This window comes from Acomys minous (assembly GCF_964271855.1).
Source record: "Acomys minous genome assembly, chromosome: 19".
Classification (NCBI taxonomy): domain Eukaryota; kingdom Metazoa; phylum Chordata; class Mammalia; order Rodentia; family Muridae; genus Acomys; species Acomys minous.
In genome coordinates this window covers 16,283,231-16,298,964 of record NC_140499.1, presented here as the reverse complement: position 1 = coordinate 16,298,964, position 15,734 = coordinate 16,283,231, and the positions used below count along the sequence as shown (strand labels likewise).

The 15,734-nt window shown below is 39.3% G+C and overlaps 1 protein-coding gene across 8 annotated transcripts in view; it reads right to left on the bottom strand.

Moving 5' to 3' along the window:
- Nucleotides 1-15,734, bottom strand: part of BLTP1 (bridge-like lipid transfer protein family member 1) — a 181,553-nt gene that overhangs the window by 81,360 nt on the left and 84,459 nt on the right. For all 8 annotated transcript variants that reach the window (XM_084768626.1, XM_084768625.1, XM_084768630.1 and 5 more), the window contains exons 37-45: nt 15,263-15,474; nt 11,405-11,556; nt 10,821-10,971; nt 10,493-10,645; nt 7,497-7,737; nt 6,320-6,462; nt 4,503-4,722; nt 3,626-3,784; nt 2,087-2,262 (exon numbers count right to left, since the gene is read on the bottom strand). In XM_084768626.1, the coding sequence (XP_084624752.1) occupies nt 2,087-2,262; nt 3,626-3,784; nt 4,503-4,722; nt 6,320-6,462; nt 7,497-7,737; nt 10,493-10,645; nt 10,821-10,971; nt 11,405-11,556; nt 15,263-15,474 (1,607 nt within the window). The remainder of the gene's footprint in view (nt 1-2,086; nt 2,263-3,625; nt 3,785-4,502; nt 4,723-6,319; nt 6,463-7,496; nt 7,738-10,492; nt 10,646-10,820; nt 10,972-11,404; nt 11,557-15,262; nt 15,475-15,734) is intronic.

Below are 15,734 nucleotides of genomic sequence, written 5' to 3'. Positions count from 1 at the left end.
AAAACTGATCCAGAGAAACCATGTAGCAAGAAGGGCTAAAGGGAGTGGGCGTGAGGGAACACATGAATCTCACTGTCAAGGGGAAACAGATCATGGATGGACAAGAAGAAGGCCTGGATGTAGACGTGGGGATGGGAATAGGAGGGTCAGGCAGGGGGACGATGGGCGAGGGACAACTGGAATGGGTGTGGGCATCTTTGTGACAAGCCTGACGAGCTAGAAACATAGTGCAATGGAAATGCCCAGGAATGTATAAGGGAGACCCTAGGAATCTAGGTGACCCTGGCTAAGACTCCTCGCAATGGAGTACAATGGAGCCTGAACTGGCCATCGCCTGTAATAAGGAAAGTCTTCCAGTAGAGAGACTGGGACACGAACACAGCCACAAAACCTTTGATGTACAATTTTTTGTTTATTTGTTTTTTGTCTTTTGAGACAGGGTTTCTGTGTAGCTTTGGCTATCTTGTACTAGCTTTGTAGACAAGGCTGGCCTTGCCACTCACAGAGATCTACCTGCCTCTACATCCCCGAGTGCTGAGATTACAGGTGGGTGCCACCACACCCAGCTTTGACCTACAATATGGGTAGGTCTACAATATGACCTACAATATGGCAGGCCTGCAAGATGTGCTGTGGTAAAGGTGACACAGAAATTGTGGGAATGGCCAACCAATAACTGTCCAGCTTGAGACGCATGCCACAGTAGAGAGTCTACCTCCAGGACACTGGAGGATCAGGGGCCAGAGGCTAGAGAGCCTAGAGACCTAGGAAAACACCAAACACAACTGGGAAAATATAAATAAGTAAATAAATTAAAATTTTAAATATTAATGAAATGATTCCTAATGATATTTTGCAATATTCATATATTTTAGATTGGGGCCTAGCCCAACTGTCATTAGAGTGGCTTCACCTAGCAACTGATAAAAAAGATGCAGAGACCCAGAGCCAAATATTAAGTGAAATTTGAAGAATCCTGCAGAAGGGGGGGTGGGGGGAGGGATTGTAGGAGCCAGAGGGGTAAAGGATACCACAAGAAAACCCACAGAATCAACTGAACTGGGCTCTTAGGGCCTCAAAGAGACTGAACCATCAACCAGAGCCTGTCCTCTACGCATGTGACAGTGTGTAGCTTGGTCTTCCTGTGGGACTCCTAGCAGTAGGAGCAGGTGCTGTCCCTGCCCTGTCGCCTGCTTTTGGGACCCTTTCTTCCCACTGGGTTGCACAGTCCAACCTTAATAGGAGAGGAGGTAACCAGTCTTACTACAACGTGACATGCATGGCTAGTTGATACCCAGGGCAGGCCTGCCCTTTTCTGAAGAGAAAAAGAGGAGGAGTGGATGGGGAGTGAGGAGGGCATGGGACAGGAGGAGAAGAGGGAGGAAAAACTATGGTCAAGATGTTGAAATTTTAGTTAGGTATTTATTACTACATAGCAGGAGAGAAAGACGCCACTGAGGGAAGAATAACAAGTTTCCTGCCCAGCTGTGGACTGGTGAATAGCTGCAATACACAGCGTTCTGACTCCACCTTTAAACCCCACCATAACCCCCATGTCCCACTGTCCAATCTGCCTTCTATTCACTCACACTTAGATATGTCAAATGATTCCACAGCATCTGCTTATGCTTTTGCAAAGCGGCCACATTTCCTAGAGCGTCATCATCACTGGTAAGAACTATTTCACAGTTCACCTTTCACCTCTACTTTCTCCACCCAGTCACTTAACACACTGCTACACTTACATCTCCACATGGTTTAATTATTTCTCTATTCTAAATCCACTGTCTTCCAATTGCTCAGTTAATAAAATCTTAACTTTGTACAAAGGACTGTAGAATATGATAAAATTCAACTTTCTAGTCATGTTATAGTCAAATGTTAACACAAAAATATTATGCTGCAACTTTCAATGAGTGATAATCTGTTGCATTCATAGTTAATCCATGTCCTTCTAAAGGCTGCTCCTCTTTTGCATGAAGGCTTTTAGCACAGGCACAGAATACACTACCTACTGCTTGACGGTGCCTGCCCTGAGGCCTGCTGAAGGGCTGACATTACTATCAGGTAAAGCAGACAAGCTCACCTGGGCATCAGCAAGCTGAACAGCAGGAAACCCTTGGTTGGCTTCTTCTACGCCTGCCACATCATCTTGACTGGTACTGTGTTGAGAATGAGTCCCATCCAGAGTATTCTGATCACTGGACAAGACGGTGTTGAAATCTGAGGCTGAAGGTATTGTAGGAAGATTGGGTGCAACTCCTAACAGCAAAATTCCAAGAGTAAATGTAAATCATTTGGAAACAGAAAACCCAAAAAAGAGCATAACAAGTCAAATGTAAAAGCAACCGCATTGTAGCTCCTTTTCCAGACCCCTGAAAAGGAAGACAAATAAATAAATAAACAAATAAATAAAACCAAAAGCAAAAACTAAAATTCAAAAAACTAAAAAACAAAACAACAAAAAAAATCTTACTAATGTTTAGCAGTAAAAATATATAGATGTGATTTATTAATAAAAAATAAAATTAAATATTCAGAAAATACTAGTGATCCTTACATAGGTATTCAAGCCACTCAACCCAAAATGTGCTTTTATGACTGAAAAATCTTTCAAAAGCAAATGCAGCAGGGTAAAATCCATGGGCATCAACAGAATTACACCCAAGTTTTATCCTGTCCTTCCAGACAAAGGACTCTTAGGAGATACTGCTCTATTCTAGTTCACCTGAATTTAAACTATAGCCACTCAGATAACAATGAAATCACAACCAAGAAGACGCTGAGACCTGCGGGATGCATCTTTCTATTTTCTTCAGTCAAAGGTCAATGCGGGGGGTGGGGGGGGGCAGGGGAAGGTCAATGCAGAGGTAGCATGCAATTAGAATCCAGATCACTTCAAAACTAACTACACTAACAAGAGAAAGAGCTCGGTAAGCACTCATAAATCAACCACTTTTCACATTTAGTAATTCCTATCTGAAAAGAATTCACATGGCTCAAATAGCCTTTAGAATTTATTTTAGCTACTTTTAGTATCACTATCAAAGTCTACTTCAATATTCGCTAATTTGGAAACCTTTAAAAATAGGAAAAGGAAAGCTGATATACTTACACTGGATATAGCCACCACTTTCTCAGGTAATATCCTGCCACTTTTCTTTCTATGCATGCATGTTCTTTTAACATTATTAAATGGCCCTGATTTGTTTCTCTCCTTGTGGTTACTGTTCCCCTAGATCTGCTTATATATTTGTTAAGTAACTACAAAGAGTGTATGAATGAACAGTTATAATGTCTCAGCGGGAGCTAGACAAATTCAAAATATTTCCTGTACTATAGGTACATCATGCTGTAACTATACTTTACAGTTTTAATCTGCTTCCTTCGGTGTTATGAAATTTTAACCAACCACATCACATGAAGTTTTAAATTCTTTAAATCTCATATTTAATATCACAGGAACACCAAGTGGTAGTTTAACTTGCCATTTTCTGAAAGAATCCAATTTCAACCACATATCACCCAAATATCTAACAGTTTAAGTGTCCTCTGAGAAACAAGATTTTGCTGTAATTGTTTGTACCACTTAAAACAGTTAAGATAAAAATGATAATTGTAATACCTGTTGGGAGACTGTTATGTCCTGACTTTGTAGCAGGAGATTCCTGTACCACACTCCCACGATTACCCACAGCATTCGACATCCAATTATAAAAACTCACAGATGATGGCTCAGATAACAGAGGATGTTCAGACAGCATGTCAGTGGCCACTGTATTTCCTGAAAACAACATTTATTGACAATAAGAATACTATATACTATAAAAAGAAAAATGTCACTTAGATGTTTTCAGAAAGTCAGATTAAAATGTCTTTGCAAATTTTTTTTAAAAAAAGATTGGTTTACTTTCTTCCTGTGTATAGGTGTTTTTGCCTGAGTTGTGTCTGTGTACAGAGTGCATGCAGTGTCTGTGGGGGCCAGAAGGGGGCACTTGGATCCCCTGGAACTGGAGTTACAAAATGGTTGCCAGCAGCCATGTGGGTGTTGGGAACTAAACCCAGGTCCTCTTAAAGAGCAACTAAGGCTCTTAATTACTCAGCCATCTTTCCAAGTACTTTTAAACTCTCACTTCATGATGTAGGTAGTGGATCTTAAGGCATTAGTGCAGAATTCACTTTTATTACCACATAGTGATGACTCTGTATTCCTGAGACTCAGCATGTGTACATGGCATTAGTCAGCACTAATTAGAAAATGAAATGAAAGATACAAAGACAAAGTTACAATTTTGTTCTAAAATACTTTCTCAAAAACAAAACATACTAAAATGATTAGTCATGCAACCGAAGGATATAATAAGCTTTTTTCCTAATTCTCCCACAAAAGAAAATGGAAGGAATTATTTAATTTTTAATTATATGTGTGTGTGTTGTACATATGTGAGTGCAGTTGATGGTAGAGTCCAGAGAAGGGAGCTGGGTCCCCAGGAGCTAGATACCTGTTCTGGTTAGGGAGCTACTTTTCACAGCTGCACTACTTCTCTGTGGAGTGCCTTCCAGAAGGTTGTGCAGGCTTGGGAAGCTCCCAGTCAGATAGCTGAGAAGGCTCTCCTTCCTTGGACTCTCTTTTACTGGCATCCCAGCACGGCCAACATGGACTGGAGAATCTGTAGCAGTGTCTCCACTGGTGTAGCTCAGAGAATGATATGGATGAATGCCCTACAAAATGAACACAGGGCTTTGTTTTTTCTGAAGTATGTGAAAATGACTGCTAATAATTACAACCTCTCTGAATGCTGCTACTGCTGCTATTATTCTATCCTTTAATACTCACAGTGATTTTGTCTGCCAAAATTATATTATAACTGCAATAAAATACTAAGGGCTATGCATCATATTCATGTATACTCCATTATGTATTTTAACAACAAATCATTAGTTTCTACAACCAAACAAGAATCATAGAACAGCAGCATCTCAAACAAACTACAGGAAATAAAGTGCTGGTTAATATCTAAGGGGCCAGTATCCAGAGCATCGGGACTTAATAAGCTTGTTCTGCAGTTGGTGGAACTGTTTGGAAAGGATTAAGGTGTGTCACTGAGGGTGGGCTTTGAGGTTTCAAAATCCCATACCATTCCCAGTTAGCTCTCTCTTTCTTTCTGCCTTCCCTTTACGCTCTCAGCTGCTAATCCATTACCTTCCATGCCTGCCTACTACTGCCATGCTTACTGTAATGTTGCCATGGATTCTAACCCTCTGAAACTGGAAGTAAGTCCTCATTTAAATGTTTTCTTTTATACGTTGCCTTGGTCAAGGTGTCTCTTCACAGCAATAGAAATGTACAACACACACCACTATATTTTGCTATTAATTCAACCCATGTAACTCCAGCAACATCGACAGCTACACATAAACCTACCCCTTTCAGGAAAGAGTTCCTGGTGGGAATTTATAACAGTGTACATAATTTATTGGCCCAGTAAGTGTAATTCTTTCGTGTCATGTCCACTAGTTTCCAGGTTTAATATTACCAAGAGAGCTCTAGGATCTGTCTGATCATTTATGGTTACTTCCAGAACAAAAGTGTTTGAATGAAAGGTTTGCATTTATACTTGCCACACTGTCCTTCAAAAAAGTCACAACCATGTATTCACTTCTTATGTAATAATTTCCTCCAAGATTGAAACATTCCATTTCTACTCTGTAAGAAACCCCAATAAAACTCACTGGTTCACCAAGCTGGACTCAGGTGCTATCTATATTTTGGTAGTCAGGAGCTCCCTACTTGGGGTGAGTAGACATGTTTGTAATTTCTCCCCAGGAGAAGCTTCCTCATATAACAACTCTGCTCCCGACGGCAGTCTCCCACTTGGCTACACTGCTCCTCTTATCAAGCGTCCTTTAAACTTGTTAAAACAATGGAGTGTAAATTAAGAGTATAATTTGCCAAAACTCAACCTAAACTTTGTCAGTAACCAAAATGAACAACTTTTTTTTTTTAAATAATGAACAACTTAAAAGGCTTCTCACTAAAACTGAAATGACAAGATTATTCAACATATTCAATATTGGATGTTATGATATATAATATTCATTAAGATAAAAAAGGTTTAGTAATCTTTAAGTATTAAATATTGATGATATAATTTTCATGGAAATATATACACTAAAACTTATTAACAAAATTAATTTCAACATCAATTTTCAGAGTATTTAAAATAGACATCTAAAATATTTAACATTGAAATTTTTTTTTAAAAAGTATGTTGCTTCTGTAAGTTTTGAACTCTAATCAAAACCAGCAATGCTATACCTTTATTTTTAATGCAGAGTCACTATGGGTGTGAGTTTTAGAAAGCTTCCTCATTATTTCAGCTCCAGTGACAGGTCCAGAGCTCCCAGGTGGTGGCCGGTTAGCTGTTCCTTCTAGGAGCATTGTGTGTTCACTGACGGTGGCTGAAATGGTTCAAAAGAATAAGTGACCACACATTTTTTTGAAATATCAACCAACATTCTGGTCTGTATAATTACAACCCATCTTTATAATCTAAAATAATGAGTAATGTTTATAATTTTATTTATTTGTTTCCTTACTCCCCAACCTGTATCTGAGTTTATGCCACCCATGTAACTGATACAGTGACCAAAACTCAATTAAATCACCCTCTAAAATATGTAGAGTGCCAGAAATAAACACAGGCACCATGGTTAATTAGAAAACTAATTCAACCTCTGTACATAACAAATTCTGGGTAACTCCCAATAAAACTCAAACTACTTCTTATAATGTATTTATTAAAAGTAATTTTATTTAATTCTAGAAGCTTTAATTTTAGGACTTTTCTCTCACAGCACGTTGAATTCTTTAAGATAAATCTATCATCATAATAAAAAATTAATCTTTTGCAAAAAGTTAAAATACAAATATGTTTCAAAAAGGTTTATTAACCCTGTTTCACTGCAACACATTTTATAAATAGAATTGTATGTTCAGCTTAGGGCCCTAAATTTACTTGAAGATCAAATATATGTAACAGGTAATAAGACTAAATTCCTCAGACAACAGATAAATGAGAAAATTTAATTTTAAAAGGCTGGCTTTTGTTTACAAGTTTGCTATAAAAGCTGTCTCTACTGGACATGTCATCAGTCTACTGTTTCTCACAAAACTAAATTATAAAATTTGTTTGGTAAAAGATCCAAAGGCATTGTGAATTTGGATTAATGAAATTCATAACTGCATAGTTTAACCACAGGACTTTCAAATTTGGAACAAAACTTACTAAAATTATGGAGTACCATGTGATCAAGTATATAACAGCTAGGATTTGCTTCTATTACTAATTTGCTAATAACTACAGGCAAAAGGTACTGTCGGTATCTTTTAAAGAGGCACATTGTTGACATGAAGCTATTCCTACAAGATGTACATACCCAAAAAACACACAATGATTACACTGAAGAAAGAAAGTTCCCTAAACTAAACTTACCTGCGTCAAACTCAAATTCTGCGCCATCAGCAGAGGTATCACTTTGAAGGCCACCTCCATTATCCAGGCCGAGCCCATCTTCATGCTCACGGTCCGCAGCAGCTGGAGGTTTCAGTGGCTGAGCTGGCCTGTGTAAGCTGACTCCTTTAAAGGCAGGTGTCACCACAATGAACTTCATCCACTGCCTTGCCAAAGCAACTAATCCTTTCTTTAACGTTACCAGTGCAGGAAGCCCATCACTCTGTAATAATAATGAAGAGCTTATTTTTTTTAAGCTTCTAAAGAATCTTTTATTTTTTAATATGTGCATTATAGGAAATAAAACACAAGAATCCAAGAACTAAGTCACCCAGTCACAAGCAGCTCAGCTGGTGTGTCCTTCTAGATTCTGTAACTTGTACATACACTTATGTAATTGGGATTATACAGCATGTTCCATGCTTTTCCCCACATCGTGAATATTCACCAACTAAAATCTCCACGCTACATGAGCATTTTGATTCTCAAGAATACACCATGCCATCTCAATCTGTCAGATAAATTTGCAATCCTGTCTTCCTCGGCAAAAATTTCATAGAAGACAAAAATGGCAGCAGGCCTCTAGATAGATGTACTGGCAAAGTTACAATTAAATTCTGCATTCCCTCAGTGCTCAGCTTACAAGGAAACACAAAGCAACAGACCACACTAAGTACAGCATCCCTAAATTTATCATCAGATCTGTATACTAACATATGAGGAAGAAGGGGTGTTCCTGCTCAATAAATGTATTCTCCTATGGAGTATCTAGAAGATGCACCTATGACAGGGCCCTCAGGATGTCAGTCTTTCTTTCTTTCTTTTCTTTTCTTGTTTTTGTTTTGGTTTGGTTTGGTTTGGTTTTGGTTTTTTTTCAAGACAGGGTTTCTCTGTGTAGCCTTGGCTGTCCTGGACTCACTTTGTAGACCAGGCTGTCCCTGAACTCAGAGCAGTCTGCCTGCCTCTGCCTCTGCTGGGATTAAAGGCGTGCGCCACCACAGCCCAGCTAAGATATCAGTCTCAATACAGCGTTGCAGATCTTGCCCCTGGAGCCACTCTCTGGCCCTCCATACTCAGCCTAGCAATATGAATTAACTCATACAGTCCAGACATGGCTTAACAATTCTATGTTCAAGAGGAACCTTTTCTGTCGATTATACCATATTAACTAGCTATCCTTTCAACCATAAGCTCTTCTTTAGGACATTTATAAAGTTTTAATGATGTGGAATAAACTTCGTGCACAATAAACACGAGTATTTTACCAGATATGCACATGTGGCCACCTGGGTACAGTTGTAAACTGTCCTCTGGATGTGGCGGCTCTATCAGAAACCCCTCCCTCAGCCATCCTCTTCTCTACACTACCCTCAGTGTGCAGATGCTGGGGACAGGATCGCCAAGAAGACAGCCCTCCCAAAAGGCTGGCAGCACAGAGTGTTTTGCTACTTCTGACATCCTTTGGGCACTCTAATACCCTGGCACCACTAACAATGGCTAGACAACCCATGCCAGCAGGTACCGTGCCTTTTTCTGAGCACTATTCCTTCCACTAGCTAACCCCCACCACATGGTAACAGCATCTGCTCAAAGACCAAGTTTAAATTCCATTTCCCCAGTGTAACCATCCCTATGAGACACAAAACAGTCCTTGAAGGTGGTGTCAACCTCTATTTTTACCATGCTGTGCATTTTTTACATATATGAATTAGTGAGAGCCACTGCACTTGTGTGGAGGATAAAAGATCCCAGAATCTTTCTTCTCCTTCTAGCATGTGAATCCTGGCGCTCAAACTCAGGTCCCAGTTGGTGGCATGTGCCTTTATAGGCTGAGCCACCCTACCAGCCCATTATGCACATTTCCTTACTGTTTAGAGACAAAGCCTAGATAGCCCTGGCTGGTCTGGAACCCAGAGATCCACCTGCCTCAGCCTAGAAGTTAAGGTATGTATTACCACACCGAAGTCTATTATGTATGATGAGATTATTTTAATCTCAAAATTTCCACTTAGAAACGAAGAAACTAAAATTCAGATCTTTAATTTATTCAACTTTAGCCAGGACTTAAAGTTGACAATAAAACATGCCATAGCTACACATATAGAGATTATCCCTCGAAGGTTTATGCATTTGGAAAGTTTGGTTCTCAGTGTGGTAATGTTTGAAAGAGTGCAAAACATTACAGCAGTTCTGGTGAGACCTGACTGGTCTATATATGGGGTGCTACTAAAGAGTAAGCCTAGCACTTCTCCTGCCTCTGGCTTCCTGTCTTGGCATGTAGAGCACCCACTCCACTCATGGTTAATGCCTACAAGTGTCTCTGTTCTAGCCTCTCTAGGGTGGGCATGCCAGGCTTACATTGTATTACTTTGTCTTCAATTCCCAGAAAGTAGGAAGTGCTATTTCAGTCTAGATATAAGCATCTTTGTAAAAACCCATCACTTAACAGATTCTTCACCTGCCTGACAGAAGGGTTGGCTAGCCATTAATAACGCTGACACATAGGTGTGTAATTTGGCTAATTATTTTTGTGTATGCTCTACTTTTCAAAAGCCTGGAGCAGACAAGCAATGTCCTTACAGTTCTAAAATCCCATTCCCAACTTGCTATCTGCTTTCCTGGGAGCAGGGATAAGTTGTGCAATGATTTATTCTCCCCTTATGACTAACCACTATTTTACCAAACCATGACCACCCCAGAGATTGCTTCCTTTCTCAGCAATCAATCTAGCTTCATGCAACCTCTCTAACCTTCTTGAAGGCTGGCATTGTTTTTTTCAGAATTCCATCGTTGACAATTTCCCTTTCAAACTCTCATGCTGAGAAATCTTATCCTTGTTGACAGCTTCTATATACAAGTCACTCTGAGAGTGTCAATCAGAGAAAACTGGTATCTACTAACCTGTATTTCTAACTACAGTTTTCAACCTGTCCATTAGTATCACTGCTACAGAATAGCAGCGTATAGCTAGTACTCACCATGGTGGCATCATCAATGATGGAGTAATTTGCTTGGTGTAGGTAGTGGTGTAGAATATTACATAATAAACATGAAGGATTTTCTTGGAGAAAGCGAGCAACTTTCGTAAGTCTATTATATTTACTCCTTAGAGGAAAATGCACACTTTTATTCTGAAAATGAAACAAGAACAATAGATTTAGAATGATATGCATAAAAGATCCTATAATCAAAGATATCTAGTAACTAGGAACTTGTGGATCTGGTTTCTTCCAACAACTATAACACTTAAAAAATCATTTTCAGAAACAGAATATGCCTGATACCTTATATGATTAAAAGACACACCTCTAATGCTTCTGTCATTATGCATCCCATAACAGCACAAATTCGCAAGGTCCGCTCTGTCTCTAACTTGTTTAAAGATGACTTGAGTTGATCAACAGGAACCAGCCATGCACCAACAGCTGGGGTTGCAGTGCTTAAAAGATTGAGCTGCCTTTAAAATAAAAGAAAAAAATGTAAGATTAAATTTTATATTTCAAACAATCTCCTACACCTATAGCACTTAATGTTATTTTAGTCTGAAAGTATTTCTTTCCTCTTGGTTACCGGCAAATTTTGAATATATAAATAAGAAATGGACACTTGGGAAGGAAGAAGGGGGAAACATGTCCAAAATGAAGAATAAAAGTTGATGGCAGCAAGACAAGTAAATACAGCTATATTAGGAAAGAAATTAGGCTAAACAGAGAATATATAATGTCTACAGAAAGTATCCAATGATACAATGGTGGAAAGAATAGCCATTTTAGCACTCACAGAGTACTAGATATGTCAGAAAAATAATTCATTAAATACACGAAGCAAAATAGTATGCTGAGATAAGGAGAAACTGTCAATGGACAAGATTACACTTTAAACATTTTTACCTAGAAAATGCATGTGTAGGAGATCTCACATTGGTTGGAGCTGCAAAACTAAACCAAATTTCTTTAATGGTCAACTTCATGCTACATGAGTCTGGAGGTGGTGGCATTAGAGGTAGATCTTTTTTCAAGTCATCAGATTCAACTCCTTCATCCTATATTTAAAAAGCCAAAAAGTTAATGTATTGATCCTGCAAAACCATTAATACAGGCTTACTAGCACTTATGTAAAAAACTTATTCATCCACCAGGCTTAACAGATTACAACCTTACATAAAACCTTCAAGTGTATATACTACTCCATGTAGTCTTCTGCTAATTTAGAAAATCTCCAGAACTAAACTCAGGTTTGGCAGCAAGGCAGAAAATGCCTTTGCTTGCTGAGCCATCTACTGGAACCCCATATATTTTCCTTTGAGAAAGAAATCTAAGCCTGTAGTCCCAGATGCTCAGGACGCTGAAACAAGAGGATCTGTTAAAAGCCCAGGAGGTCAATATAGCAAGGCTCTCTCTTAAAAACAGAAACAAAATAAAACAGCAACACCAACAGAAGCCTCTACAGCTGGGAGGTAATCCAGTGGTAGAGCTAGCTCTTGCATAGCATGCTGTGACGTCTAAATTTAATCCTCAGCATCACAAAACCTAATAAATAAAACTTGAAACATTGATTTCTCAAGATGCTATGAGCCAGGCACTTGGGTATATGCAGATGTAGAACTTGACATGTGAAAAAAGGAGGGAGACTTATGCATTATTACTACAGCAGTGTGCATGGTCAAGCAAATGATTGCAGACTGACTTGTCCCCAGAGCCACGGCACACTTAAAGCAATGCATAAACGGCATGACATGGCTCAGAAGGTCTGTGAAAGAATCATGGGGAAGTATCACTACATACTGAAGCCGGCGGCGAGTCAGGGAACAGACAATCAGCAAGAGGAAATTAGGGCCATGAATACAAATTCCACGGAACTCCCACATTTGAGGAGAAACAATTCCATAAAGAAATGGGAAAAAATAATACAAAACCTGGATAAATGGTTAGGAAATCCAAGGAGCATATGATCTGGGAGAAAAGCCCTTAAAATTCTGTAAAGTGAGGTTAGAGAAAATGATGCAGCAGGTAAAAACACCAGCTGCTCTTCCAGAGGACCTAGGCTCAATTCCCAGCACCCACATGGTGGCTCACAAGTGTCACCACTCCAGTTCCAAGGGATCCAATTTCCTCTTCTGCTCTTCATGGGCACTAGGCACATACACTATGCATAGACACAAATGCAAGCAAAACACTTATCCACATAAAATTTTAATAATCTCTAAAAAATATTGTCATGTTTCTCAATAGGTGAAAAGGAAAGAATACTAAAGAAACTCTTATTCAATACACAGCCATGTATGACCTAATTCCCTTCATTAAAATCCTATTGTAATCCCCCAAACCCTTCTTTTTTAAAAAATTATTTATTATGTATGTAGTGCTCTTCCTTCATGTATTGCTGTAGGCCAGAAGAGGGCATCAGATCACATTGTAGATGGTTGTGAGTCACCAGGTGATTGTTGGGAATTGAACTCAGGACGTCTGGAGGAGCAGCCAGTGCTCTTAACCTCTGGAGTCATCTCTCCAGCACCCTGCTCCCTCCGTCAAACACTTCTTAGAACTAAAAAGGAAAGTGCCTAACTTAAAATTGTATTTATTATTATTGTGTGGGGTGTGAACATTGATGTGTGAGTGTGGGCGCAAGAGTACAACGGTACAAACATGGAGATCAGAGGACAACTTTATGGAGTCAGTTTTCCCCTCCTGCTCTTACAAGGATTCAAAAGATCGAATTCTGGTTGCCAAGCTGGTCGTCTGGCAATTGGTCTGAAAGGACTAACAACCCAGACTCCATCTTGGGCCTGTCTCGCATCTTAATACACACAGGTCTTCAGTTCTGGGAAAATAAAGGGACCAGATATTAACCAAGGACAGACAGATGTTCCCAGTCCCAAGATAGATTGCTGTTGCTGACTCCACACATTGCTGACTCCCGGTCACGTCCTGCCAACTCCTGCCTTGTTAAAGCTCACGAGTCCTTCTGGTACTGAGCAGCCCAGGTAAGGCTGCCTTCCCCCCTCTTGCACATGCTTTCTGTGTGTGGTTTTTTGCTTTTAAAAGACTGTACAAACTTGTTCTTGGTCATGGTTTTCACTCCCAAGATGGAAACCATGTCCCTGTTGCCTTGAAAATAAAATTTTTGCTCTACTAAGGATGTCCTTGGTGTTTCGTTTTTGTGACTTCAGACTTCATAGGTTCTACCTACTGAGCCATCAGGCCGTTCTAGAAATTGACTAACTCTACAACTATGCACCAAATAAAAAATAAAGCCCTAGGGGCTAGGGAGATGGTTCAGTGGGCAAAAGCACTTGCCCAGCAAGCCTCACAACCTGTTGGGTCATTAGAACCCACATTAAAAAACAAAACCCCACAAAATCAGGCAGTGTCACAAGTGTCTGTAATTTCAGTGTGTACCTAAGAGAAACAGGAGGTGGTGACAGGAGAATCTACAATGTTTCATGACCAGCCAACCTGGTTTACATAGCATTGAGGAAACCTGTTTGAAGGTAAGAGAGTAAGGGCTGCCATCCAAAGGTTGTGCTCTGACTTCCACGGGTAGGTGCATGCTTATCTGTCTCTCACACTCAGAGAAATAAAAACAAATAATCCCCAGGAAACAGGGTTCAGAGGTGAGTGTAACCATGAACAATAGGCACCCACAATCTACTATTACTTCCCCCCTCCTCCTCCTTCCTCTTCTTTCTTTTTTTCTTTGTCTTTTTTTTAGATGTATTTATTTAATATGTATAGAGTGCTCTGCCTAGATGTACACCTACACACCAGAAGAGGGCATCAGATGGTTGTGAGTCACCATGTAGTTGCTGGGAATTGAACTCCGGACCTCTGGAAGAGCAGACAGTACTGTTAACCTCTGAACCATCTCTCTGGCCCACTTCTCCCGTTTTCAAGACAGGGTTTCTCTGTGTAGCCTTGGCTGTCCTGGACTCGCTTTGTAGACCAGGCTGGCCTCGAACTCATAACAATCCACCTGCCTCTGCCTCCTGAGTGCTGAGATTACAGGCGTGCACCACTGCACTCAGTTCTTAATGAAAGAGTGCTTTCTCAGTGTTTTGCTTGCTTGTTTACTCTCAGGAATTCTTGCTTGTAACTAGTAAAGCTTTTCATACACAGCATCTGTTTCAACTTCAAAACTCTGTAGCGCCAATGGCATAACTTACTACTCTCTTACTGCTGCCGAAAAATACAGAAAACGCTAAGAAACTTGCTTGTCCAAGGCCACCAGTTAGGACCCAGCTTTTCCACAATATGGAATTTTAAATATTTTTGCTGTTACCATATCCATCACAATTAAATTCCACCACAATAAAAATAATAAATGAGTTGAATATAAGGTATTACTTAAGATGGTATCCAAAATATGTAGATGTTGATAAAATAATTTATTGCCTATATAAAATATCACCAATAACAACATATATGTGAATTCCAGAATTCATCAAAACCTAATTAACTAATAAAGGCCTATTTTTCTTAAGTTCTATAAATTCATTTACTTAACAAATATTTATTATGTATATAACATAAGCAGAGTATTATCCTAAATATTATACTGGGCAGAAATATGCACCATAGGTATATATTCCTGTACCTATTCTAGAATTATACTCCAGCCATAGTATATTTAACAAAATGTTACAACTGTAAAAGAGGAAATGACAAGGAGATATGCTCCAGAAACTGATTTTGAATTAAGTATGTAGTTCTCTAATTCTAAATTATTAGTATCATTAGAAATTCACCAACTTGTTCATCTGAAACTGAGTTTCCATTTATATCAGAGGAAGGACTGTTTCGGTCACACGGAAGGTTATCATCAGAGACATCGGTATTGTAGCCACTGCCCGTAGGAGAATCAGAAGAATTGTTAGATGTCAGCACTCCACCTCTTTCTGTGACACTAGTTTTACCCATAACTCCAAAAGTGTTATATAAAACTGCACCAGACTGTCTTCCTCCTATAAAAATGAAAGGAGCCATTTGTTAAAAGAGTGGATATGTGTTTTACTGTTGTACTCTAAAATATCTGTATGTAACCTCCCTCACCAGCCTTTCCCTATCTAAAAGAGCTATGTCTGACTGACTGACCAGTAAAGGTGCAGACATACAGCTACTAGATTTGAAGTTACTGTACCACATAAGACTAAACCCGAAGTCTTTTTTTTTAAACCTGAAGTCTTATAACAACTCAACTTTCCTACTTCAAAGTGTTATTCAT